Source organism: Phoenix dactylifera, chromosome 9 (genome assembly GCF_051530095.1).
Source record: "Phoenix dactylifera cultivar Ajwa chromosome 9, Ajwa_hap1_PhDact_Kaust_v1.1, whole genome shotgun sequence".
In the NCBI taxonomy this organism is placed as follows: domain Eukaryota; kingdom Viridiplantae; phylum Streptophyta; class Magnoliopsida; order Arecales; family Arecaceae; genus Phoenix; species Phoenix dactylifera.
In genome coordinates this window covers 32,472,229-32,499,463 of record NC_143198.1, presented here as the reverse complement: position 1 = coordinate 32,499,463, position 27,235 = coordinate 32,472,229, and the positions used below count along the sequence as shown (strand labels likewise).

At 39.0% G+C, this 27,235-nt stretch overlaps 3 protein-coding genes and 1 long non-coding RNA gene across 5 annotated transcripts; all 4 read right to left on the bottom strand.

Moving 5' to 3' along the window:
* Nucleotides 1-56: 56 nt before the first annotated feature.
* Nucleotides 57-7,794, bottom strand: LOC103721552 (RNA-binding KH domain-containing protein). 2 transcript variants are annotated; one of them, XR_005513806.3, is made up of 13 exons: nucleotides 7,426-7,793; nucleotides 5,233-5,309; nucleotides 4,902-5,012; nucleotides 4,583-4,651; nucleotides 3,252-3,308; nucleotides 3,068-3,106; nucleotides 2,846-2,950; nucleotides 2,644-2,726; nucleotides 2,441-2,522; nucleotides 1,184-1,327; nucleotides 998-1,078; nucleotides 358-559; nucleotides 57-268 (listed from the first exon to the last, which is right to left on the bottom strand). XR_005513806.3 is itself a non-coding variant. In XM_008811819.5 (12 exons), the coding sequence occupies exons 1-12, from the start codon at nucleotides 7,625-7,627 to the stop codon at nucleotides 440-442; spliced, it is 1,170 nt and encodes a 389-aa protein (XP_008810041.2). In that variant the 5' UTR covers nucleotides 7,628-7,794; the 3' UTR covers nucleotides 57-439. The 2 variants fall into 2 exon arrangements, 1 of the variants encoding a protein (XP_008810041.2); XM_008811819.5 differs by having other exon boundaries at nucleotides 57-559; nucleotides 7,426-7,794.
* Nucleotides 7,795-9,348: 1,554 nt separating this feature from the next.
* LOC103720341 (protein phosphatase 2C 50-like) lies at nucleotides 9,349-18,728 on the bottom strand. The gene is made up of 4 exons (XM_008810002.6): nucleotides 17,043-18,728; nucleotides 16,558-16,938; nucleotides 16,346-16,451; nucleotides 9,349-9,993 (listed from the first exon to the last, which is right to left on the bottom strand). The coding sequence occupies exons 1-4, from the start codon at nucleotides 17,712-17,714 to the stop codon at nucleotides 9,656-9,658; spliced, it is 1,497 nt and encodes a 498-aa protein (XP_008808224.4). The 5' UTR covers nucleotides 17,715-18,728; the 3' UTR covers nucleotides 9,349-9,655.
* Nucleotides 18,729-22,234: 3,506 nt separating this feature from the next.
* LOC149752938 (uncharacterized) lies at nucleotides 22,235-23,218 on the bottom strand. Its single transcript, XR_016396569.1, has 2 exons — nucleotides 22,929-23,218; nucleotides 22,235-22,566 (listed from the first exon to the last, which is right to left on the bottom strand). It is a non-coding gene; the product is annotated as an uncharacterized LOC149752938 (long non-coding RNA).
* Nucleotides 23,219-23,350: 132 nt separating this feature from the next.
* Nucleotides 23,351-25,983, bottom strand: LOC120105344 (zinc finger BED domain-containing protein RICESLEEPER 2-like). Its single transcript, XM_039117711.3, has 2 exons — nucleotides 23,573-25,983; nucleotides 23,351-23,483 (listed from the first exon to the last, which is right to left on the bottom strand). Exons 1-2 carry the CDS (start codon nucleotides 25,509-25,511, stop codon nucleotides 23,398-23,400), a joined length of 2,025 nt encoding a protein of 674 aa, XP_038973639.3. The 5' UTR covers nucleotides 25,512-25,983; the 3' UTR covers nucleotides 23,351-23,397.
* Nucleotides 25,984-27,235: the final 1,252 nt, after the last annotated feature.

Below are 27,235 nucleotides of genomic sequence, written 5' to 3'. Positions count from 1 at the left end.
ATTGCCAGTTCCTATTAATAACCCTCATCAGCGTTGCAGTCTTTGCAATGAACAAAGGCTAAAAACACTCGACCTGTTCAACTGATTTTGACACCCTCAAACTGATGTGTTACAAGACAGCATATAATTGTTGGTTAGTTCTTAACACCATGACGGCATGAAGCAGTTGCTCAAAAAAAAAAAGTACTAGGATCATCGCGTCGCAGAGCAGCCAACCTGAAAATTGAGCTTTCACTTCTACTCCTTTCGGTTTATAAGACAAAAACACCTACAAAGCCCCATGGCATATATAAGCTCCAGAAAGAGGGCAAAGCATCACTCATTTGACAGTATTACCAGATTCTGGAAAGGACTTACAGTGCTTTTGTTTCAATAAAGAAAATCAAAGGAAAAAAGCAATCCTGTCCCCTCTCTCCATGTGATTGAAACTGGCCTTTGATTAATTAGACTTGGAAGATTTCAGCTTCTTTTTAGAACGCGCATTTTCTGCATTGACAATATATGACTCAGCATTGACATTTTCATGGGCTTCCTGCTGCTTAAACTCCTTTGCCTTCTTCTGCAATAGAAAGTATGTGAAACACATCATATGATAAGCATGCCAAAATTTAGCTCATTGTAGTTTAAATATATGACAATATGTGCCCCAGCACATCCAAAATATGAAAATGTCAAAAACCCAGAACCTTTTCTGTAATGAAGGTACATGCTTAAAATGATGTTTTTACCCTAAAAAATCTCAATGAAGATTAGTGATAATTCAAATATTCGATCCCATAGTGGTACAATTACTGGGCCTACATCAGGCAATACAATTGATGCTATGCTCTTGGTTTGAATGGACTGCTTTTTTTGTTATGCTTTCTTATAATCTGGCTTCCCAGCAAAGATTGGGAGATAAAATTGAGCACATCCTAATGCTTACTACTACCAGAGTAATATCACAAACATTAATATAATTACTAGATGAAGGTTGCCAGGAACAAAGGCACCACACCTTTAAGGACTTTGCCATGGCTGCAACCTCATCATTGTCATTGTCAGATTTAGTAGAATCAGCCACATGACTAGAAGGTTCCTGTTTAACACCCCAGATAAAAAAGAATGAAGATATGAAAAAGATGAGTACTCAGAATTAACTCTAAAAAAAATAACAGAGGACAAACAAATTCTAGACATCCACCTTCGGTGGAATGAATGCAGCCTCCCTCTTTCTCTTGTTTTCAGCTGTTTTCTCTGCCTGCTTCTGCTGCTTCTCTTGCCACTTCTTTGCTGATTTCCTTTTGTCACTCATGAAATACTCACCACTTTCTAATTGAAGGTCAATCTGAAAGATTTCATGACAGATAATTATAGCCAGAACAAGTTCACATCAAAAGTGGAAAACATAATAAAGAGAAAGAAGCCTATGATCAGATAATTTGGACAGAGATAAGAACGCATTAAGACGTTTGAGGCAATAATGTATTAAGTGTCTAATAAAACGAGATTCACACATTATTATACAATAGAACGTTCATAAATGGTTCTATCATTAAATGAATACGTAACAACAACTTCCCTTTAATCATTGCCTATTAGTGCTGTGAAGACAATCATACATTTACCAGTATGATTTGGACACATTGCCGATATAGAGTAAATGTGATGAAGCAAAACAGAAAATCTTTGGAGCCCAGCAACAATGCAAGATATAGCATAAATCAGCCTGGCATAAAAGTTTAGTGGTAGCAAATGTAAATATACCAGAAATAATAAATGCCAGAAGTTCTAGAAGGTCAGGGTTTTTTTATTCTTATAAAAGTTTTCTTAATCGTTGCTGTCCTGACAACTAGGGCCTGTCAAAATACAGGACGGCAAGAAAGCTAGGTGCATCCTACCGCTTTGCCTTCTATTGAGGGATGGAAAACGTGAAAGTAAAAGTAACACAAGTTTCAATTAGAAAAGATTGCAAGATGGGCATCGTGTCATAAAGTTCAAGCATCGCTTATAGGCAGGTGCAGCAACAACCCTGTTTCATGGATCTAGTATTTGCAGATGTAGTTTAGGTGCCTTTTTCTGTCCTTTCTCTCTCTTCCATTTTCCTTTTCTAGTTTGGTGATGGTGATCCACTGTTTATTTTATCACCTTGTTAAGAATGTGACCTGGTACCCACACCATTGTCTTCATAATTCTCAACTGTAATCATTTCACTAGCAAAATTTATCCACAGCTTAAACCATTAAAAAATAAGCTGAAATCCAAAAAAATAGCCAAGGATCTAAGAAATTATGAGATTATACATATTGTCTCAAAAAAGGAAAAAATGGTTATCCTAGACCAATATATGCACATTTCCTTATTTTTTGTGATGCTTCTGAAAAAAGATAAAATGGATGTGCCCATAAGCAAATTCAAAATAACAAGAGCCAAAAATCTATAGAAGTGACTTTTATTTTACCTTGCTAGGTTGCTGTGGAGGAGGAAACGGTGTGTAAGGTTTCTTCTCCTTAGCCTTCGCTTTCCGCTGCTTAACATTCTTCCTGCAAAATAAAACATATGACAATGAGACTGACAAGATTGGAAACATATAGGACAAAGCAAAGCAAAACTCTATATTAGATTCTTGTGTTTAAACTAAAAATATGACCCAAAATTTCATACTTCTTAAACTTTGGGAGAAACCTATCCCAATTCTCATTGGCTAGTGCAGGATTTTTGGCAAGCTCTCGCTTCATCAGGAGGGTCTGTGTCAGACAGTAGACAACATTAAGCAGCCAGTCAAGTATGCTGGATGTTTCTATACAGGGAATCACATTAAGTTATTTTTGTTAGATTGTTGTGCTTTCAATGTTGATAAACTTACCTTGATGTGGTACACAGGATGCTGCACATTTTGGATGCAATCTTCCACGATCCTACGAACCTGTTTTAGACCCTTAAATGACCCCATGGCTGCAACAGTGTTTCCCTAGGCAATTGTAAAAAGAAAAAACAAAGATAGTCAAGTCTATCAAATGACATAAGATAAAAACCACACCATCATATATGAAACTTAAAGGAAAGTAGGAAAGCAACAAAACAATACCTGAACCAATACATAGCATCCGGTCAAAATTTCAATGGCCTATCAGCATATGCAAACAACTTGTAAGCAATACAAAAGAAATGTAAACTTCAAGAACCATAAGGCACAAACACATATGTGATGCTGCTGCATAAGCAGAAAATTATCATACTGATCAGATGACTAGATTGATGATAACACATACCTTAAGAGTTGATAAATTAGGGCCTAAAAGGCGTTCTCTTCTTTTCACGAATCGTTCCTGCAGATGATAACAGTTTCATAAGGTAAACAGTTTCATAAGTGAATAGCTGCTAGAGGAATTGCATTAAGTATATAGATAAAGAAGGATTTCCATAGAAGAGTTATCTTTGCAGCAGTTACATGCATTATCATTACATTGTACGACAATTTATAATAATGTTAAAAAGTGAAACCATCTTTATGCAATTACCTTTGGCCAATGCAAGCTATGGAAAATACTAACTAAATGGAACAAGTAACTGGCACATGGAGCATTGTCAACATAAGATCAGTGAAATCGGTAAAATCATTGGAAACTCTTCATGAAACTGTTTACTGGTGTTTGTCTACTATTTAAGTTACTGACATGTCCATTCTCTAACAAAACTTGTCAAAAAAAACTGCTTTCCCCAAGTATCAACATGTCAAAAGGATATCACCAGAATTTTTTTTTTGAGAAACTACACAACAACTGCAAAATAATATGCATTTCTATTCTCAATAAATGAGTATCTTCCAAAGCATAACTACTATCTTTTGGCTTAGGAAACACTTCCTTTGTATACAACTTCAAGCATGCCCATATCATAATATTCAAAGTTACAAAAAAAAAGTCTGAGACTATGGATGTTGCGAATAATCTACAAGATTGCCATAACATATGGTATCAACAACAACAGTAATGAAAGTGGGTTGGGCTTCCCAATTCTTCTAAATGAAAGAAAAGGAAGAAAAAGGAAAAATAATGATGTTGGGAAGGAGATAGAGGGCATGGAATACAGTTTACAGGAAAAAGATAAGCATAGAGGTGTCATGATAACACTTTCATACATGCAGACCTTTGCCTTAGTTTGTTACACAAACAGCTGCCAAATGCCCAAAGAGAGCATTCTAGGAGGGAAGAAAACCTTCATGCACCCATTTATGTCCAAAATGAGAGATCTTGGCTTTCCATGGTTTCAATATTCTGTGCATCTTTATGTCTATGTTTGTTGTATTGAACATTTTTTATCATACATAGGTGACGTTCTAAGAAACTTAAAAAGAAGGACCCAATGCACGAGGCTCCCACCATTGCGGAATTTGGAGAGGGTCAAATGTACACAACTTTACTTCTGCATGCGGAGAGACTATGTACATATTTTCAAACCCGTGACCTCTAAGTCACAATAGAGCAACCTTACCGTTACACCAAGGCTCCTCCTATAAGAAACTTGCTGGAAAACACTTGATTTTTTTTTTCCAAAAAGAAAGGAGGAAAAGAGAAAAAAAAGTATAGAAGCAGCTTGATACCTTGTTGCGCACAAGGTTACCAATCTTGATAATGTCACAATTCATATCATCATTCAGGATCTTGATTGCCTGTAAAATCAAATGGACAGATTCAGAAAAGAAAATTTATTTCAAATAAATGTTAAAATGTCAGTTCTTAATCACTAAAAAGTTAGTTCTATTTTTAAGTCCTGCTCGTTCAGCTTGGTCAAAAGGGGCACATATAAATCATTCTAACATGTATATCTGAAATGCATTTTGCTTGCTACATGAATTATTTTTACAAATAACAACTAGCAGAAGCATTATTAATGATCATCAATTATAAAAATGAGCATACCTGAGGTGCAGGAACACTCCGTGACAAAAGTTTTATGAGATCCCTAGCTTTGATAATGATATACGGATCCCTAGTCTTCCGAGTTGTTGAGACAGTCATGGAACCCTCAACCTAGGGCAGCAAGAAGATTGAATAAAAAAGATCTTATGAAAGTATTGAAATATCACAATGGACAACATATATGCTATTCTGGGCAAGAAATACAATAAAAGCACAAAAGACAAAGATATCCACAAAACCAAAATTGTTGCAAAATAATTAATAACTTCCGTAAGATGATCAATGTATTTTATATATTCATTGAACAAATACTAAATTTCAAAATGCTCACCAGATTGAGCTCACATGCAATGCTGTTCTCTTTTAATGCACTTTTCACCATAGGCCATACTTCTTGCAAATACTTTTCTGTGAAATAGAGCAAGAATAGTGAGAATCTCATATAGAAAGAAACAAATATCAGTAATTGAGTAAAGAGATTTCTTTTGAGAAAGGGCTATGAATTATCAAAGAAAGACACCAGAAAACCCTTTCCAATAATTAAGCATAAAAAAGAGCAACCTACGAGACGTCTGATTAACCTGGTGTCAGCTTTACATGTTTATTCATATACAGAACTCATATCATCTTTCTGCAAGCAAACAGCATCCAATAAGATTTATCTCAAGTTCCACCAACCATCAGGCTAGCTTTTTGTAAAATCTGCCACTCAATCTAGATGAGAGCCTACATCGATCATTCTAGCAAAATTTTCAAAATGTTATCCCCATTCCTATCTATTACTTCTATGTCTCCTGCAATACTACCTAATCTTATTTTGCATAACTTTTATGTGTTCCGCTTTGCTTCCTAGAGTCTTCAATAAAATTCTCATTATGGGCTTTGTATCACTACTGGTAAAGATCGATACGCGCTCCATGTTGTATCCTCAAACAGTCAAGGGCCATGATGACAACTGTGTCATGTACTAAAACAAACACAACAGACTTGTAGGTGAAGAGATGTCTAAATCATGTATTTGATATAATATATGAACTAGCCATCAGAAAATGGTTAAAATTTGCTGGATAAAAAAAACTTAAAATCCTTCTCGACAGCAGGAGTCAGATGTGCAGTATGAGAATACCTGAGTAGCTAAAAGAGTATAAAGCATTCTGCCATTTTCATCAACACTGAAGATCCAAAAAAAACACATTCTTATAACTTCAGTAGTTCCTTGATTAGGTCTAACACTATATTGTGACTTTTCTGAACCTAATCCTAATTAAGATGGGACTTGACACCAGCGTTTTTAGTACCTAGCACTCAAACCAACTACAACCTAAAACTCTCGACATAGGCACAGAGAAAAATATAACCACACAAAGTTAGGTCAGTAGATCATCTTTGATAAGAAGCAATGACCTCATCGTGTCAGCTTCAATGGTCCAATCACATCTGAATTTTCTTATCATGTCCTGGTCATGGCATGTTAATGCAACCATGGCATGCCATATGAGGTAGGTTTGCACCGTTTATTGAGGCCATGGAATCAATTCCTATCCTCCTATCTAATAGAAACAAGTAGTTGAATGTGAAGCCAAAACTCTCCAATGTTCACCCAAAGAGCAACCATGCAACAGATAAATGAGTAAGGGATTGGCATGTTTAATACATATTTATCAATAATATGATATGATGCTCAACAATTACAGTGCTCATGGTAGAATTGAATGATTCCTTGATATGATATGGTTTAGATTTTAGAGATTTAAACCATACTCAAGAACTTTTGGCTCTGATTTCTTGTATACGAATCTGAAATCTTGGCTTAGATTGTGAACACATTATTAAGCTGTGGGTATAGCCCTATCCACCTTCACTTTAACGAAAGACAGAATCCACATGGGCCTCATCCACAAATTGCATTACTTAATAGAAAGTTGGAAACAAATTTGGAAAAAATAATAGTGAGTTCAAACCAAGGTTTAGTGGTTGCTTTGTATTCTAGCCTTGTCGTTTTTAACCAGCTGATATCATTCGGAATGGAAAATTTAAAATAAAAATAAGCACACGATCTACGCCTTGGTTGATGTGTTTCATCAGTTCTTAGGGTTTGAACAAATACAAAGATTACCAAGATTCTCGTCATTACTCGTATACATACACATGCTTCGTTGAAACCAATCCACCAGAAATCACAAGTTCACAGCAATCAAGAAGATGAAACCCTAGTACCCTACTTAACTACTCAATTGATCACAACTTGGAACATGAAAACCACAAAGAAACCAGAGAGCAATAAAATCCAGAATATGGTCTATTTCACCAATAAATTAAAAGCACGATCAATTTAATACCGCGATTCATGAAAACAAAACCATGAAGAACTTGACTTCGATGAAAAATTAGGGTAACCGAACGACTGGGATCTAGAAACAACCAGGAAACAGATAAAACAAGAAATGAACGATCGAATAGAAAAGAAATAACCAAGAAAGATAAAATCTTTGAACGAAGATGGGCGAAGGAGTCCAGGCATTGCCTCTGTACTGGGGGAAGAGAGTGGAGAAGGAGCTGACTTCGAGCATGCCGCTATCGTTCCAGGAGGGATCGAACTTCTCGATCTTCCAGTGGTCGACGCTGGGGTCGTCCCACGGCTTGTCCTTGTCGTGCTTGCCCTTGTGCTTCTTCCCCCTCCCCTCTGTTTTCTCCAGGCCCCCGTTCTCGCCCGGAACTGCTTCCATGGTCGGAGACCAGGAAGACGCCTAGGGTTTCGAGTTGCGCTGGAGAGAGAAATGTTAGGGATTAGGGTTTGTGTTGAGACGAGGGAAAATATTAGCAGCGAGAGGCAGGGCGACGGGATTGGCAGTAGACGCCGATCAGAGAGCAGCGAGGAGATTTTAGGGGAGAGAGTCGAGCCCCTGCCGTGGGGATTTATAAAGGCATCGGGTTTGGATCCGGGTTCGTGTGGTTTTCTATGATCCGATTTGTTGAAACCCGATTAAGGTTATGCAACCGATTGTTGCAGGGTTTTTACCAAATATTCTTATTTCATCCAAAAATATTTTTAGAAAATGAAAAGGTATTTTCTGATCACTAAAAGTTCTGCGAAACAAAACCTGAGCGACTTGGGCTTAGCCTGGTGCTATCCTTCAAAATTTTTGGTCCCATAAAATTTTTTATTTTGAAAAAAAAATAAAAATATGTAATCCCAGGGGTGATAGGTTTGAATTGTCTGAGTACTCATAGTTTAGGTTGTTTTTCAAAATACATTAATAACTAGCTCTAGGAATATCTATATATAATATAACTCCAGAACCCATGTTTGCAACTTCTCTCGTGATAAACTTAATTGCAAGATAGATTATTGTAATTGAGAGGATTTTTTATTGGTTTAGTTAATGTAATGTTGCAAGGCGTCCATTATATGTGGCAGGAGGTGGTTGTTGCAGCTTGTAAAAATTACCATGACGAAAGGGAAGGTCAAATGCTAGGAGAATCTAAGAAACTTTTTCTGTGCATATGGATGCCTTGATTTCTTTTTTGATTTATACGAACCATATGCGCTAAATTATGTCAAACTAGATGGTGCAATGAGGTGCACCACGATGAATATAGGATTTGTTTGTACAACTGCCAAAGCAAAACATGATGAATTGGCGAATTCATATTATGTGCTTATTCAAAAATTTTTGCGGTCTGCATGGGTTTGAGTACCAACTCGTCTCCGTATTTGAAATGTTTTTTTTGGCAAGCAGAAAGATTCCATGCATGGAGATGGATGAATAATAAGCTTGTGATTTCGTTCCCATGCTTCTCATTCTTTTCTCCTGTAACAGGACCATATTTGTTCACTTTGGAGAGTGTTTTCCTTTCCCCTTGTTCGGGTGAGAAGGGAGTGCTTTCCTCGGTATCAAAATAATCAACTTGGACCCATCCTCCATTCAGGTTTTGTTAGTTAAGGACAGTCTTCTATTAACCTTACCTTCTATCCGAGCAGAAATAAATAAATAACAGGCATTGTAACTGGCAAATCATAGATATGAAAACTTATTGGAAGAGTGCAGCCCGAACCTTCGGCCACTCATCTTTGACAGTGCACAAATGTGAACTTTAATTGAAACCTAAATATTTTGAGCAAAATGGCTTTTGAACTGAACAACCGGACCTAGGGAGTTACAGTGAGGAAAATAATGTCAGTTGAGTGAATAAGGTTATAGAGCATTTAGGGTATTTAGTAAAAACTTCAGTAAAATAGGTCAAGCTACCAGAGGAACGAAGCATGGAAAACAGGCAAGTAGAACAATGACCATAAATCACAGTTTTCATCTTTTAATATTCGCATACTGTTCATCGAAGAACTACATGCAGAGTAAGGGAAAATGTACTAAGAAAAAGAAAGAGCGAAAGCAAAACAAGCACCTCACAGAGCCTTACACTCGGAGGCAGAGGCAATACAACAAAGTAGATTAACATTGTCATGAGGGTAGCATAGAATACTTCCCGCCACCATTCTTTACCTGCAGTAGCTAAAATTTACATTGCTAGCACACAGCCCAGCTGAAGAAGAAAGAACTTACAAGATTATTGCAATGATCAACCCTAGATTGAAAAGATATTATAATAAATACATAGTACAGCCCTTGAAGCCCAAATGACAAAAACAGATGGGCCAGGTAATGCATTTAAGGCAATAATTTTCTGGATAAATTCAAGTCTCATGCCATGTGATTTTCTAACCCAGTCGATCAAATGATGTCCGACCTACCCGGTTAGGTTTTGCTCTTGAACTTCCTTTGAGATTTTAGGTCCACCACAATGATGGTGATGTTGTCTTTGCTTCCCTTCTGGAGAGCATGCTTCGACAGGCAGTCTGCAGCTGCCTGAGCTGCAGGATCGGCTTCTTCCCCTCTTTGTGTGGGAGATGCCGTGACACCATGCTTTTTGTGCCAGCTTAGGATCCGCCTGCGGGCTACATCACAAACCTCTTCATTTGACATGACATCCCATAAACCATCACTGGCCAAGACAAGGCAATCGTCTTCTTTAGTTCGTGGAACAATTGTTACTTCTGGTTCCGGAATAATCCATGGCTTCAAGTAGCGGTCCCCTGAAAACAAGCACATGGATATAAATATTGTTAAACTTGATTAGCATGCTTATTTATGGCCAAGTGTCACAAATGCTAGTTCCATGCATTCATCAATGCATTTCGTCTTGATCAGAAAAGTTGACTGGCACAGTTTTATAATGGATGATAAAGTTTAATGTCATATGTTCTCCAGATTTAAGGAAATTTGACATCATATGCTTAATACAATGTACTTGTTGATTGGTGACGGCCATGTTGACATGGCATTCAGTGGCTTGATCCAGATAATATCTGTGTCCTGTATATATGAACTATGGAGTCTACTAGTTCAAAGTCACTATAGCTTTTTATGATCACAGTCAGAGAGTCAGTAATTCATATTGGTATTTTTTTTCCCCATTTCCAAGACAGGCAGAAAAACCTATTCATCTGCACTGTAGATGATATATGTACCAATGATTTTGATTGCAATGTTATTTATAAACTGCGATTAGTTGAAAGATTGATATTTAAGTAACATATCAGAGTGATGTTTTCACATGACTGTAGACTTTGATTACTTCAGTTAAGTATGCTCTGAAACATAAATTAGCTAAATTCAAACTACAATCAATTAGTACTTCTAAGCTTTATATATAATAAGGCAACAGGTAAAATATTCAAGAGGAATATAACAAGAAATCATCCTATCATTAATTTTATTAATCACAGACGAGAAAGATTTTCCCCAGGGAGCAAATCAGTTGGTGAGATTAATGCCTCGCATAGAGGATGCAGTTTCAGTTACCATGGCATGTAAGGGAGACAACTCTATTGATGGCCCAAGGTTTTACAGCCATTTGTGATGATTGTGGGGGTAGCACATGTGCACACTTGAATACATAAATACGTATTTGACAACAGCTGCCTGGCTTAGTGCCAAAAAAATGAGGCTAGTTGTAAGTGTTTCTAAAGCATATTAAAGCAATGAAATTAAGACCTACTTGTCTTACGCAGCTTATGAAAGTTTTATGTAATGTAATATATTAAATAAACTACAAACAAGAAAATCACCTTCCATGCATTTTCTTACGAGATTATATGTATTGAAATCCTCTGTTTTAGTATTTGAAACCTTAAATAGGGACACTTCCTGGACATTATAGCAAAATAAGCTATCAAGTCCATGATTAGTAATTATTTACTGACAGTCCCTGTTTGTTGCTCCAAACTGAAAAGGAAATGAACCACCAGCATTGCTATCTACCAAAGTCTGCATACAAAATCTATGAGTTTCTTATATCATCAGGCGGATATGAGTATATGTTACACCACATATTACACAGAAAGCATTAGTAGTATTATAATTCCTGAATGCATATAATATAAGTCCGATTCAATTAGCAAAATTTTTTGTTTAGCCATGTATCAGCACAGAGTGGATGTCAAGTGCATTTCACACAATCAATGCTTGATAACATACAATCCAGCAGGAAGAGGAGAGCACAATGTATGTTAAAAAAATTGTAAAAAAGCATGAGGTATAGAAACCAATGAAATGTTCTGTCTAGAGAACACTTATCCCAGATGTATCATCCCTAAATCAGTAAACGACAATAGAAAACAATATGAAGAATAGAACGATATATAGTCTGAATAGAGTGTACGATATATATATTGGGGGTTCTGCAATGCATCATGCAGAGATAAGCTTAATCAGGATTATGCAATCAGACCATCATAATCGACATGAAATTATAAATGTATCTATTTTAGACGTTATGAATGTAATTCATTTTAATTGATATTTGTTATAATTTGATGTGGTAGAAGAAAACAGAGCATGTGGTCAGGACGAACCCCCAAAAGGTGAAATTAAGTCACAATAAAATTTCCTTTCATCTTGATAGTAAATGTGTACATGCAACACCTGAGAAATAAATGATATATCTCATGGCTATCTGACTGTACAGGGAAAGAGCTACATTTGACATTAAGAAATACAAAATCCCGAAAGGAAATTGACTTAAAATGCAGATAATACAAGAAATGGTAGGACATAGCAAATTTGCATTTCATTGTAGCTAAGAATAGAAGTTAAATTGTCTGATTAAATTACAACATCCGAGCATAACTTGTTTAATAGATCACCAAAGAAAAAAATCCAAAAGGGGAAGAGCTGCCAAGGGGCATTGAAGTGATTTGAGAGTTGATAAACCTTGTAAAGATAGTGACCAGATAAGATCTCAGGTAGGAATGGTTTAATGTGGCTAACTACAGGGGCCAGGTTATAGTGGTCCTTGAGTGCTTGCAAAATTGAGATATGTTCTAGGTGATATTATCAAGAGATATCTGTCATATTTAAAACTATGACGCTCCACCGCCACATCAAATCAGACTTCAGCACCTCTCGAGCCCGCTCAAGCTCATTCTCTGACTGTTGATCCTATTCCAGCAACTGCACCTGCTCCTCTCAGACATAGTACTCGGGTTAGTAGACTCTCTGATAGGTTTGGTTTCACCCCTCCTTTATCCTTGACAGCCACCTTGTCTTTTGTTCCTATTCCCTCGTCTTATAAACAGGCAACGGAGCATGAGTGTTGGCGGAAAGCTATTGAAATAGAACTTCTCGCGCTTGAAGAAAACTAGACCTAGGATGTTGTTCCATGTCCCCCATCCGTGAAACCCCGCGGCAGTAAGTTGGTGTTTTCTATCAAGCTTCGTTCCGATGGATCCATAGACCGTCACAAGGCTCGGTTAGTGGCTCTTGGCAATAAGCAAGAGTATGGCCAAGACTATGATGAGACCTTCGCACCGGTAGCCAAGATGACCACCATGCGAACCATACTCACCCTTGTTGCATCTCAATCATAGCCTTTACATCAAATGGATGTAAAGAACGCATTCCTACACAGTGATCTCAAAGAGGAAGTTTACATGAAACTTCCCTATGGTATGCCCACTTCCTCACCTAATGATATTTGCAAGCTAAAACGCTCTTTGTATGGTTTGAAGCAGGCACTGAGAGTATGGTTTGAAAAGTTTCGATCCACTCTTCCTGGCTTTTCTTTCACTCAGATTCAGTATGACTCCTCCCTTTTTCTACAGAGGACATCTAAGGGCATAGTTGTCCTCCTTGTTTATGTGGACGACATCGTTGTCACTGGTTCCAATATGGAGGCCATCTTTGAGATTCAGAAATTATTGTATTCTACTTTCCACATGAAAGACCTTGGCCAGCTCACCTACTTATTGGGGTTAGAGGTGCATCATCAGCCTTAAGGTATCTTCTTGAATCAGCACAAGTATATTCAGGATTTGGTTCAATTAGCTGAACTCACAGACACTACTTTTGTTGACACCCCCATGAAAATTAATGTGAAATATCCACGTGACGAAGGGGAGCTTCTTGAGGATCCTACTTTCTATCAGAAGCTGGTTGGTAGTCTTATCTATCTAACCATTACCCGACCGGACATCTCTTATGCTATCCACACCGTCAACAAGTTCATGCAAGCCCCTCGGCATCTCCACCTATCCGCGGTCCGACGCCTCATTCGATACATCCTTGGCACACCTAGTCGTGGCTTATTCTTTCCTACTGGTTCTTCACTCCAGCTACAAGCCTACTGTGATGCTGATTGGGCCAAATGTCCGGACACTAGAAAATCTACTACCGGATGGTGTATGTTTCTTGGTGATGCTCTTATCTCTTGGAAATGCAAGAAGCAGGATCATGTCTCCAAGTCATCCACTGAGGCAGAGTACTGCGCCACTTCTGCTGCATGCTCCGAGATCATTTGGCTGCGTGGTCTCCTCACAGAGCTTGGTTTCTCCTAAGTTCAACCTACTCCACTACATGTTAACAACACTAGCGCCATCCAAATTACAGCCAACCCTGTCTACCACGAACGCACGAAGCACATAAAGGTTGACTGCCACTCCATCCGGGAGGCCTATGACCACCAGGTTATCACCCTCCCACATATCTCCACTACTCTACAGATCGCGGATATCTTCACAAAATCCATGCAACACCATAATTTCCTCGTTAGCAAATTGATGCTTGTAAATTTACCAGCATCAATTTGACGGGGGATGTCAATGGAATTAGCTGGCCATTTAAAGCCAACGGATTCTATGCCTTGTACAACTTTGACAGCTATTTTCTATGTTTGTAAATCTTTTATTTTCCTTAATTAGTTTATACTAGTTGTAGGTTATCTTTAGACAGATCTGTATATGGTAGTTTAGTTGTTTTAAGGACTGAAGATCAGCTTGTATTCTTTCCATATCAGCTTGTATTCTTTCTATAAAATGATAATTTCTCCAACAAGGGAAAAGATACTTTTGCTCAAAGCTCTCTTAAGTTTATCATGGATCGCCCTGAAACTCCGAATTATCTGGTGTGATTGGATCAGGGATCGGGGAGGAAGAAGACTCTGGTCGGGAGTCTTCTTCTCTGCCAGTAATGTGCAACAGAGCACGAACCGGAGTCTTCTTCTCTGCCAGTAACGTGCAACAGAGCACGTCTAAAACTTGGTCCTGGCCTCTTCGGGGCGGCCCACAAGCCCAAGGAAAACTGGGGTATTACAGAATTTCTGACCACATTTTCTTCATATGCAAAGATTTGGATATGAGAAATTAAAGACTTCTCTTATTTTTGACTGATAAGCATAAATCCATGATGCTCCTTGAATTAACTGACCTTTTCTCTCTCTCCTTGCTATACAAGAAATTATTCTGATTGCATATCCATGTTTAATTATGAAAGCACTTTGGGTAGTATCAATGGATCTTGATGGCAGCTTGGGCAATAAATAATGTATTAGTGGGACAGCTGAAGGGAGTTGTGGTAGGATATACTGTAGGAACAAAACATGAGGGGGAATCTAACCACTTTTATTGACATCATTAGATTTGCGTCTTTCAGAACTCTTGTTAAGTACATGTAAAAAATTCAAATGTGAATTCTGTAAAGCCAACATAAACCCCAGCAAAGCTATTGTTTTAATTATATTTAGTTCATTATTGTATGAAGAACTTTGCCTTTGTCATTTTCATCTTTGATAGATATTCCTGGGCAAGTTACAAGTAAAAGAATGCAATTTTAGGGCCAGCCGGTATAAAGATTTTGTATGGCCAAGCCTGAAGGATGCAGATGCTGAACAAGAGGAATAGCTACTTAAAGCAAAACCTAGTGGCGGTTGGAAAAATATACATTATTTTCATAACTTAAAATTTATAAGGTTACATTGATTGTCCATCTTCAAGGTCCAGATATTTTTGAATAAGCTATATGAATATAAAGGAGTGGAAATTAGCTTAGAGGAATATATCTTTATCGCAGGAAATCAGTGAATAACTCTTTTTTTTTGATTTTCCAGAGAAATAACTATTTAATCCTCTGGTCCAGGGTCCTAACAAAAATTACAGAAGCAGCATTACAATGATGATGACCATGAGAATTAGCAAGAAGTCCGCAAAATATAAATGTGACACAATTTGCTGGCTAACATGTCACATTTTTGAGTTTTGATAAAGTTGTTTGTTATTGTTAATATTGCCCAAAAGCTTCAAACAAACTTAGTAGGTGGCTCACAGTGATCCTCAAATAGTCCAAGAAAATGCTAGAGACTCCTGATTCCTGATCACTGTTGATATTTTATCATACTCTGGAAAGTGGGATTCATGTGACTAGCAGCTAATGGAAACAAATAACATGACACCTGCAAATTCCTATAAATTGTGCAAATGGATTCTATATATGTTCAAACAAACTGCCTAAAGAGCAATATAGATTTGTGCACATTCTTAGATTTGTTGACTAGGCAGCAGATTGGCCTAAGAAAATAGGTTCACAAAGCAAAATCTCCCCCGTTTCTTTTTGCTTGTGGATAAATAGCTTAGCTATTTCATTCAAGATGCTGATATAGATTCATTAAGCAAAATTTCTTCATAAATAACTGCCGATGGACTCAAAGTAATGCGATGATGCAGACACAAAACCATTTAATTATGCAGATGCCTTTGTGATTTCCTCTTACTTGATAATGAAGAATTTATTACCTATCATATTCATTGGAATCAACAATCATCTTGGTGTTGTGCAGCCACATTTCTTTGAAAACTTATTTCGGCTCCCAGAAAAACAAACAGAACATAGTTTTGGCAATAATTGGTACACCTCATTACATGACCATTTTCATGCTGTAATCTCTCCATCACCATCCCCTTGTATATGTATATTGTATATGTGATACATGACCTTTAAAAATTGACTAAACATAATAAAGGATTTCCATGTTAAACAAAAAAAGAGAAAATGTGATTTTTGTGATGTTTCTTCATGATCACTTATGTTGTTCTCTTACAAGAAAATTATACATACCAATTGAACGTGACATAGCAAGAACACCAAACACACGGTATCCATTCCATTGTATAACCTTGCCTCCCTCTGCTTCAATCCTTGCATACTCATCTTCTCTGTTTGGCTGAAGCATTAAAGAAACAATCAACTTCTTGCAGAATTTCTATCCTTTTGACATAAACTTAGAAGAAAAAAAAAAGCACTACCGAAGCAACAAACACATGCCTTACTTTATGATCCACAGATAGAGGCAGAGGCCGTTTGCCACGACAAAGGACCGCCCTCGAATCTCCACAGTTTGCAACAATGATGTGCGAAGAACAGATAACAGCAACCACAGCTGTTGATCCTGCAGTCTCCGGGGCAACAGGTTCTGATGGTGCACCTAGACAAAGATCGCCGCCCCCCGCTGATGCATCAGCTGCAGCTCCCACATTCCCTCTGCTTACTTTGCCTCCCACCTCATCATCAACTTTCTGAAAGCACTCAACGAAGGCTCTCTCCCACTGTTTCTTCCAAGCATCCCCGCTCACTCCTCCCAGCCCTTCGGCTACATTTCTCAGTTCTTCTACCAGTGCGAGATGAACCCGATCACGACAGTAGTTAGCAACCTACAATCAGAGAACGAGACACAGATAACAACTTCAAACCAAGCAATCCCAAATGACATCAACAGGTAGAACCTAAGAACTAAAGGAAAGAAGAACTGGATTACCTGGGAACCACCATGACCATCATAGACTCCGAAGAAATGAGCAGGCAAGCTTATCAAACTTGGATCCATTCCATCCACAACACCATCATTTGTCAGCATCCGGAGCGGGATTTCGAGGAATCGAGGCACCGCCACCACGGCATCTTCCATCTCCGGCCTCCGCCCACAAATGGAGACGCAGCCCCAGAGCGGCACGTAATTTGTCAAGAACACGCTCCGCCCACCACCACTTGCACCGGGGCGACCTCCCTGAACCTCTGGTTCCGCGACCGCCGGCAGCACACCCACATTCGCAGTCAAAGCAGGCCCTGCCACGGAGCTCGGCGTCCCGGTATCGGAAGACAGGTCCGCGCTCGAGAACTCGTCAGCGGCACCGGCGATGCTGCTGCTATCGCTGATCGAGCTCCCAACCGATGGCTCCGGCCCGACAGAAACCGAATCCTCTTCTTCGCTCCCGGGTACCATCCGGTCCTCGAGCTCATCCCCATCCCCTCCCTCCTCCATCACCACGACTCGAGCAGCTCCCTCCTGCTCGGCCGGCAAATGGTCAGCCGTCGGATCGGACAGCAGGGTCGCGGCGGGGTCCGTTATCAGCTGAAGGCGAGCGACGTCTTCGCGGAGCGAACTTCCCATCCTAAATGGCAAAGCAACCGCCGGAGACATCTCCTCCATCAACTCCTCCCCTCGAGGTTTTCAGCAGCACAAGGGGCAGTAGACTTCGTGAGCCTCAGAAGTCATACATCCTGTCATTGCTCCACCACGCCCTCCTCCGCCTCCTCTTCATCACTCTCCAAGGCTCACCGGCCGCAGGTTCACGGGTTTCGCCCCCCTCCCCCCACCCAAAAAAAAAAAAAAAAACAACCTTTGACCCGAATATGCAACCGAACCAGATCCGAGAGCTTCCCCTTTATAGAAAAGTACTCGATGATGAGAAGAAGCCGAGAGTAGTCCAGAAATGGCAGGCAATTCCCCGCTCACTCTAGAAGCAGCAAAAGGATCCGATTATGTATCTTTGAGGGTGGAAATTAATTGGGTAAAAAAAAAAAAAAAAGATGAGGGGAAATGGGAGGCCTTATCACTAAATACAAGGAAGGGGGGAAGGGGGAAGGATCACAGGAAAGGCTAGCAGATGAGGGGATGCCTTTTGCTATCCGGGTTCCCTGGATCTGAAGGAACACATAATAGCCTCTATAAAAAAAAACCAAGGGGGAATATATATGGGTGGTACTTTGCCTACTTCCCTCTCCAAGCTATCACTTGTCACGGTAATACAAGGAGATAAGTTAGTGGAGAAGAAGGAAGAAAGGAAAAGAAAGGATAACTCTCTGTCTCTCTCTCTCTCTGTACTTCCTCCTTGCTCTCTCTATCACACACACGGACGCCAGTGAGAAGTACCAGTTTGTGAGTTTTTGTGTCAAGAACTCGAGAAAAGAGGAAAGAAGCAGCAGGAAGAACGGAACTTCCACTTCGCTCCAGAGAAACAGTGGGAGAAGGAAAGAGATGTTCCCTTTTGTTTTGTGGTGACTTGAAAGATAGCAGGAGAGCATCGAGAAGGGGATGAGAGGAAGAAGGGCCGGAGGAGGAGGAGGGACAGGTGTCCGGCGATGACCGCATTACAGAGGACATTGATCGGCCGTTTTATCCCAAACAGCTTCCGTGTAGCATGCGGACGCATTTCGTGTTTCCATTCGTAGATAAGGTGGGACCCGCGCATAAGGTTGGCCAGGGAACTTTACTGGAGGACGGAGAGACTCCACGTCATCAAACAGCGTGGATTGGCGGAAGAGAGGGAACAGCTGGGTCCGGGTCAGGACGAGGCGTTTCCACGCCGTTTCCCTCCCTCGATTGGTCCGCCGATCCGTCTTCATGTTGAAGTTACGAGAATGCCCCGCTTTTGAAACCGAGGGACGGACGTGTGTGGAAGTCGGAATCCGCACCCACGCTGTGACCCGCCGGAGACCCGAGGGCCGGATGGCCGCCTTGATGTCATCCTGACCATCCGATGACTGGACTCTCCGTGGACCCCGGCGGTAGATGGTGGGCCCTGCGCCTCGCTATGATCGCCGGCCATGTCTCGTGCCGGTAGATACTGCTGTAACACGTGCTCGGCTAACCAGCACGTGGTGAAGAATCCGATGGTATTCTCCTCCTCCCCCTCCGTTCCAATTTTTGCTGTATTTCTACGTAATCTAATTTTCATTTTTCCAAATTTAATTTTATTTATTTATTTAAATAAGAGACAACAAGAAATTATGATTCGAGTTTGAAATATTTTTAAACCAAAAAATATGTATGTCAATTGTTAAAAAATTTATTAAAAAAAGAATTATCAGATTCGGTACATCTCATGAGTTATATATACTCATATATAGATTTAATATAAAAAATAATATGGCATGATATAGGATCGCACTAACAATAGAAAATATTACTTGTTGATACAAGTTGTTATGTGATCCCTAAAATTACTCTAATAAAATTATGCTAATAAAAAAAATATTATGGATAATATAACTTGTTATCTTAAAATTATGCTAACACCAATTGATTTGAATGTTATAGTCCATTGCAGCACGAAGATACAATGAGATACCATGATTTGAGCTTTATATTTTAGGGGGAAAATGTGTCAACCAGTGGACTTTTTGGCCCGAGGGTGGGTTTAGTTTACAGTGGGCGGGCCATCCACGAGGTAAGACATCACCACATAACACGTTTGCAATTGGCTTGCATCATAAATGGCTTATCTTTCAGCAAGGCGGACCGTAAAAACGGGGAGCCGGAGGGGTGGTATCCGTTGTAATTTCTGTGAACTTGCAGGGGCATGGCGACAAAGGAAATGTCTTCCATCCAATAACATAGACGAGGAGTTGATGGGAGTTTCGAGGCGACGGGACACGTGCTACCGTGGCCGCAGCGAAGAAAGCGCATTCCGACCACCTGCCGAAGGCCACGCGTCGCTCCAGAACCCGACAGTCCTCACGGGAACCCCGCCACGCGTCGCGCCCTCCCCATGCTGGAACTTTGACCCACCTTCCACCCTCTGATCGAGCTGAGGCTCCGTGTCGTGCCACCACTCCATCTTTCGTTCCGAAAACGACGCTTCTGATTCCTCCGTGACCTCTACCACACGCAAGAAGAAGGAAGATATTTTGGCTACGATTCATGTGATAAGTCGATGATATCCCCAACATCATATTTAATATATATTGTTATATTGACGGAAAGATATATGGAGAAGTTTTTGAAGGGCTAAAAAGTACTTTCCAACTCTTCAAAAGTATTTTTGGATAAAAAAAGATGTTTGATGAAAATTTCGAAAAGCTGTTTTAATTTTTTTCAAAAAACTAAAAACAATTTTTTGAGAGAAGCTTCATTTTGGAGCTTTCCGAAAAAGCTATTTTAAGCTTTGTCAGAAAGTTATTTTTTTTAGCCAAAATATCTATAATAAAATATAACAATTACATACTTTGTTCTTTTAAAAATCTAAAAATCTGCTAGAGCCCTAACAAAAAATGCTAGCCGTGGATTAGACTCCCTTCCGTACGAAAAAAAGTATTCTTGTTTCCTATTATTATTTTATACCTTTATTATTGTATTATACTATAAATATAATATTATATTACATTATATCATAATACATTAATATGATATATTAAATAATTTAATATTATGTTATATTATGAAAAATTAATGTACGTTAATAATTATAAGATTTTGTACCTTTATTATTATATTATACTATAAATATAATATTATAATATATTGATATGTTATATTAAATAATTTAATATTATATTAAATTATTATGCTATAGTATACAATATTATATTACTATATTATAATAATATTATATTACATTACAGTAATATTATACTATATTATATATTTATATATTAATATATATTATATTTTATTATGCTCTATTGTATAATACTATATAATGTCCTTTATGGTAATTTTGTCATACAAAGTTACTTTCTCGGTTTGTTTACCAAACATATGTTAAAGTGTCACAACAGTTTAAAAATATAGTTACCAAATAGCAAACAGTTTTTTTATAAAAACTCTACTTTAGAAAGTTTTACTTTTAACAGTTCTACTTCTAAAAGCTTTACTGCCAATAGCTCCTCCAAACAGGACTTATTCGTGTTGTGCCAATTCTATCCATTTTTTTTTAATGAAATGTGGATGTTACTGTTGTTGTCATGCAGGGAGTGTACGTGGGGGCTTTAGAGTGCATGGTGAGAAGGAAAGGAGAGGAGCGGAAAGGGAGGCGTGCATGCAAATTAAACAAGATCTGGGGAGTTGCAGACAACGTGGAAGGGATGAATTCGTATTGATCTATGGAAAGAGAATCAAGAAAAAGCAAGGGAAAAATATTTGATTCGATATGGAGCCTGGTGCAATGGCTTGGGATTGAATAATTCGTCTCAAGGAGGATGGCCCAATAATGAGGCTGCAGTTTCAGTTATGGCTACAGCCGACTATTAATGTGGTTGCAATCAACAAAACCAGCCGATTAGATTAGCCAACTAGACTAATCGGCCAAATCATCCAACCAATAATAATGATTAAGCCGCCCGACCAATGATAACTAGGGCTGGAAGTGGGCCGGGCCGAGTCGGGCCAAACCCCTACCCAAGCCCGGCCCGAATTTTTTTTTCGGGCGTCGGGCCGGGCCGGGGCCCGAAAAATTTTTAAGGAACAAGGCCCGAGCCCGGCCCGAGCCCGGCCCGGGCCCGGCCCGAACCCATTTGGGCCGGCCCAGTTGGGCCCTAACCTGGGCCGGCCCGTTTGGGCCAGCTCGTTTGGGCCAGCCCGATTCCGAGCCCGGCCCGATCCCCAGCCCGGCCAGCCCGTTTGGGTCATAGCATATCCTCCTTTGTGTTTTCTGGCTTTTTCTGATGTTTCATTCTCACCTGCTTCCTTATATTACTAACAGCATTTTTTGTTTGAAGCAGCAATCATGCACGACATGCAAACAAGTTCATGCTATTCTTGAACAAAGAGAACTTAAAATATCCTCTCTTGTTTCATTAGAAAAGTGAGCAACTGATTGGCTTTGTGATTATTATACTTTAATTAAAAGCAGATATCCCAGAGAGTCCAGATAAGCAAATATGTAGGCAATGATAAGAAGTAACATCTGTCAGTCAAAGTGAACCATCTGACTTCCAATACTTGTTAGATTTAGACAAACCTATTGGTAGCAATTTGACATTAGAAATATTGCTTTCATTGTTGTAGAAACAACAATATGTTACATCGAAAAAATGTAATATGTATACAGATCTTTGGAAAATTGTATTCAATTGGTTTGTGTCAAAGGTGCTTCACTAAAATTTGCACCAAGGTTTGGCAAAATCTATCTGCTGCTTCAACACGTTGATACAAGTGGAGTTAATTACATGTCAATGTATTCCTGAGACTGGATGATCCTCACAAGCTCCTTCAAGTTAGCTAATACACGCCTTGGTCCCAAACTTTCAGCTCCAATGTAGTTTAAAAGCTGCTCTAAATCCTACCAAACGAAAACAAAATGTGATTGGCAAAATACAAATGCATATAAAATATCAGATGCTTTATGCTTAGGTAGTCCGTACAAGCTCTCACTGCATATTTTGCATAAAATTACATGCAGGATTTGCAATGAAGTTTTAGGGACTGGAAAGCGTCAGCAACATCCTTGCCATTATTTTGTATACATTATTCTGCATTAATGTTTTCTGCCAAGAGATATTTCCTCAACAAAGTTCATGTGCACAGGTATGAGTTTCTGAATCTAACCGGACAATCTCAGAACATGAACAAGGATTTTCTGGTATACATTGACTTTCACCTTAAACAGAGAGACAGAAGCACAATAAAGCATAGAAGATGAACCTTATTCAACAAAAATATTGCATATGCTGCTCTTGTAAACATACAAGCAAAAATGTCGACAAGCAAACAACCTATTCAACTTAAATCAAATATAAGATGGACCAAGTAGGCAATCAGACAGATCATTAACAAAATAGCATCTGATGGTTTGAAGAAAACTTGCAAAAAAATTCATTCCATGCAACCAAGTGCAACGATACAACTGAAACCAAACAAAAGGATTCCATCAAAAACAGGAGGATAAAAAAAATCATCGGCCTGAAGTCGTTGTTCCCTGCACAATAATATATTCATCATATCCATGTAATAGAGAAATCCCCTGAAGTCAGCTTCAGGCCTGCAGTTCAAAAACATACAACTCTCATAAAATTTTGCAACAAATAACCATGATCCACATAAAAATACTCCATCAACAAACATACTTCATACTTGATACTTTAGGTATGAACTAGATCTGATGAGGGTATCGTCATTCAGTTCTCCCAAATTGCCCACTCCAGGAGTCCAGGGTGTCGTCATCTACATTCAACGTTACAGAACTCGAGCAATTTGCAACTGTTAACACACAAATCAATCATAAATGTTTAAATTATAAGTACAATAAGCAAATAAAAATATTAGATAAATTTAAAAGATTTATAAACCTTCATCATATTGTTCACGAAGCCAATCTTGGGTACACACTAAGGCTTCTACGGTAGAAGGGCTCAAAGAGCTTCGATACTGATCCACAACTCTACCACTAGTGCTGAATGCTGACTCAGATGAAACAGTGGAGACTGGAATAGCTAGAACATCTCGAGCCATTCTTGATAGTATAGGATAGACTGCTGCATTGCTCTTCCACCAAGCCAAGATGTCAAACTCTTTATTCTCCAAATCAGGAAGTACATCATCATCCAAATAACTATCCAACTCGGATCTCTTAGGGCGTTTTGAAGAACTCTGACTTCTAAATTGAGCAAAATCCATACCAAATTTTTTTTTGGAAGAAACTGAACTTATATCACCTTGTCCACCAAAATTAGATGTTCGCTCACTTGAACTCATCGAGGGATGCATTCTTGTTGCATCTACATACTCATGATACAATTGAAAAAGACAAGCACGAATATCATCAATCTTTTTCTTGCACTCCTCCAACTCAAATGCCTTTTGATAACAAAATTCTACAAATATCAATTTTGATCTGGGATCCAAAATAGAAGCAATTACCAACAAATTATTGCACTGAGACCAATATTTGTTAAACTTCTTTAGCATCTCATTTGTTAATTGCTTCACTGTTTCATCAGTATCGATACTTTCATCCATCAATAAAGCCCTAATTCCCCAAACTTCTTTTAGGTATAAATTGGATGTGGGATACTTACAACCAGAAAATACTTTAGTGGCATCAAGAAAGGCTTCTAAAAATTTAAGAATTATAGAAGCCTTTTTCCATTCATCATTGGTGGGGCATACACATGAATGCTCAGTTGCATATCTAATAAAAGCATCTTTATAACCAAGTGCATCATGCAACATTTCATAAGTAGAATTCCATCTTGTAGGAACATCCAAAGTGAGTCCTTTTCTAGCAGGAAGTCTCATATGCTGTAGAATTTCATTAAATGCTTGCATTCGAGATGGGGATGCAGAGACATATCTAACAATTTCTCTTATACATTCAATAGCTTCATGAATGATTTTCATTCCATCCTGAACCATAATATTTAATATATGTGCACAACATCTAATATGACTGTACTCCCCACTAAACAACATTGAATAACAAAAGTGATCTCGGAGCCTTCTCATTACAGCATCATTTGTGCTGCAATTATCCAAAGTAATAGCACATATTTTATAATCCAATTCCCATTCAACAAGACATTTTTTTACAGCATCTTCAATTGCAAAGCTGGTGTGAGGGTATGGAAGTTTCTTGAAACTAATAATCTTCTTATGCAGAGTAAAGTCAGAATCAATATAATGTGCTGTGACAGATATGTAACCGATTTTCTGATTTGATGTCCAAATATCAGTAGTGAAACTAACTCGAGAACTTAGGTTCTTGAATACATCATGCAATTTTTTCCTCTCTTCTTGATACAAAGCCATACAATCATGTTTTACAGTCTTACGACCCATAATTTTGAATAATGGCTGAAGAGATCTCATAAAATCCAGAAAAACAGTGTGCTCAACAATACGAAATGGAAGCTCAGCACATATGATAAATTTTGCAAGAATTTTTCTACTCTCTTCTTGATTAAATTTGAAACACTTTATCGGATCTTTTGAACTTGGTAGTAAGAGCAGCTGATTAGTCGAATTCTTTTGATACTTCTTGCAAACATTTTCAAGATGGCGTTTTAGATGACTCGTTCCTCCTTTAGTGCTCCCACTTAAAACTTTTTTACAATATTTGCACTTAGCTATTGACCCTTCAGAATTTTTTTCCTCGATAAAGTGATTCCATACCCAAGATCTTTTTCTAGAAGAATTGTCACAAATATTTTCAGCAGTATCTTCATTTCTATCATCCTCATTCCTTAAATCTTCAACAGTCTCATTTTCACCCACTTTAGAATGAGACATTAGTAAAAATAATCTGCCCAAATAACAAAATAAATATCACAAATTGCAACTATTGTAACAATTCTCCTCAGCAGGCATCATAATTAAAAGCATGAAAACTTCCAGTTGCTATAACATAACAAAGATGATCAACTTGCCAGTTCAACTAAAAATTTACTAACTCATTTGAAAATTGAACCCATAAATAAATAAACAAATAAATAATAACAAATCACTATCTTGTCATGCACTTATGTTAAAAAAATAATTGAGGAACTATTTTTTAAAAAATTATCTGCCAATATGAAAAAGTATAGGCATCAATATTTCGGTTCAATCTCAGTTGATATTTTTGGTGACATAGCAGAATATCTCGCGCAATATGTTCATACCATCTCAACAGATATATCAGATTATCAATTTATGATGCTCTAGATTTTTGGCACTGATGCTATTAATGTCTTGCATGGGAAAGTGCCCAGAACTAATTCAAACTGTGATCTGTGCCAAAACAAGAACCCTGCTGCTCTGGAAAGACAGATTATTAGTTCAGCCAGTTGCCAAAAAGCAAAATTAAATTTATCCAATCAAAGCCTCCAAAAGCCGTTTAACTTGATTTAACTTAAAATCAAGTGGGATCAGCGGCCACTTTTATCTGTAAGAAAGAGGCAGGTTGAGGTCCCTTAAAATTTGTTAAAAACCATACTCCTTTGATGCTCACAAGTCACAACTAAAACCCTGCTAGGCTGCTACCGAGCATAATTATAAAGCATAAAGAGAAATCATCAAACAGTAGTGTAAGGAGATTAGGAGAAGCCGGAAGCGGAGAAACCGGAAGGAGAAGCCGACAAGGAGAAGCCGGAAGCGGAGAAACCCTAGGTCCCTAGCTCCACGCCTCCGCCGCTCATCCACTCTGCGCCTCGGCAAATCCCAACCAAAACGAAGAAGATCCCAACCAAAACGAAGAAGATCCCAGCCAAAACGAAGAAAACGTACCTCAAAATCTAGCTTCGCCGACGATAGGGTGGCCGGGACGGTCGACGACGACGACGACGACGATGACGACCGGAGAAATGGAAGAGTGGACGAGCGGACCACGCCTCGTCGCCTGCACCGCTCCACGCGCCGCGCCTCGTCGCCTCCACCGCTCGTCCGCGCCGCCTCTGCAAATCCCTCGGGTCGAAAATGGTGACGAGCGACGGCCGACGGAGCGAGTCGCGATTCAACTTTCAAGCCTTTAGGTTTTCCTTTAGGGGCTTAGGGCAAATTGCTGATACCGTATCAGTGATACGGGCTCGGGCTTGGACGGGCCGCGTTCGGGCCCGGGCTTGGGTCGGGCCCGGGCCGGGCCAATGAGATACCCGAGCCCGGCCCGAAATAGAAATGGGCTTAATTATTCAGCCCGAGCCCGGCCCGAAATGCATTGGCCCTAGCCCATAGCCCGGCCCGCGAGCGGCCCGACCCGATGGGCTTCGGGCCGGCCCGAGCCCACTTCCAGCCCTAATGATAACAAGCCATGTGCTCCTAATTTAAATGGTCATAATAATAATAATGGTCATAGCTTGTTCCAAAACGAGAGCAATTATTGCATGTCCAATTATTACAATGTGCCCGTCTCTTTTCTGATAATGGCTCCATGCATTCTTTCGAGGTTGGGGTTTGAGCATCCAAGTTTTGAGATCTTTGCCGGAACTCTTAATATGTACATTAAAAAAAAAATGACACACTGAGTAAGACCATTTATT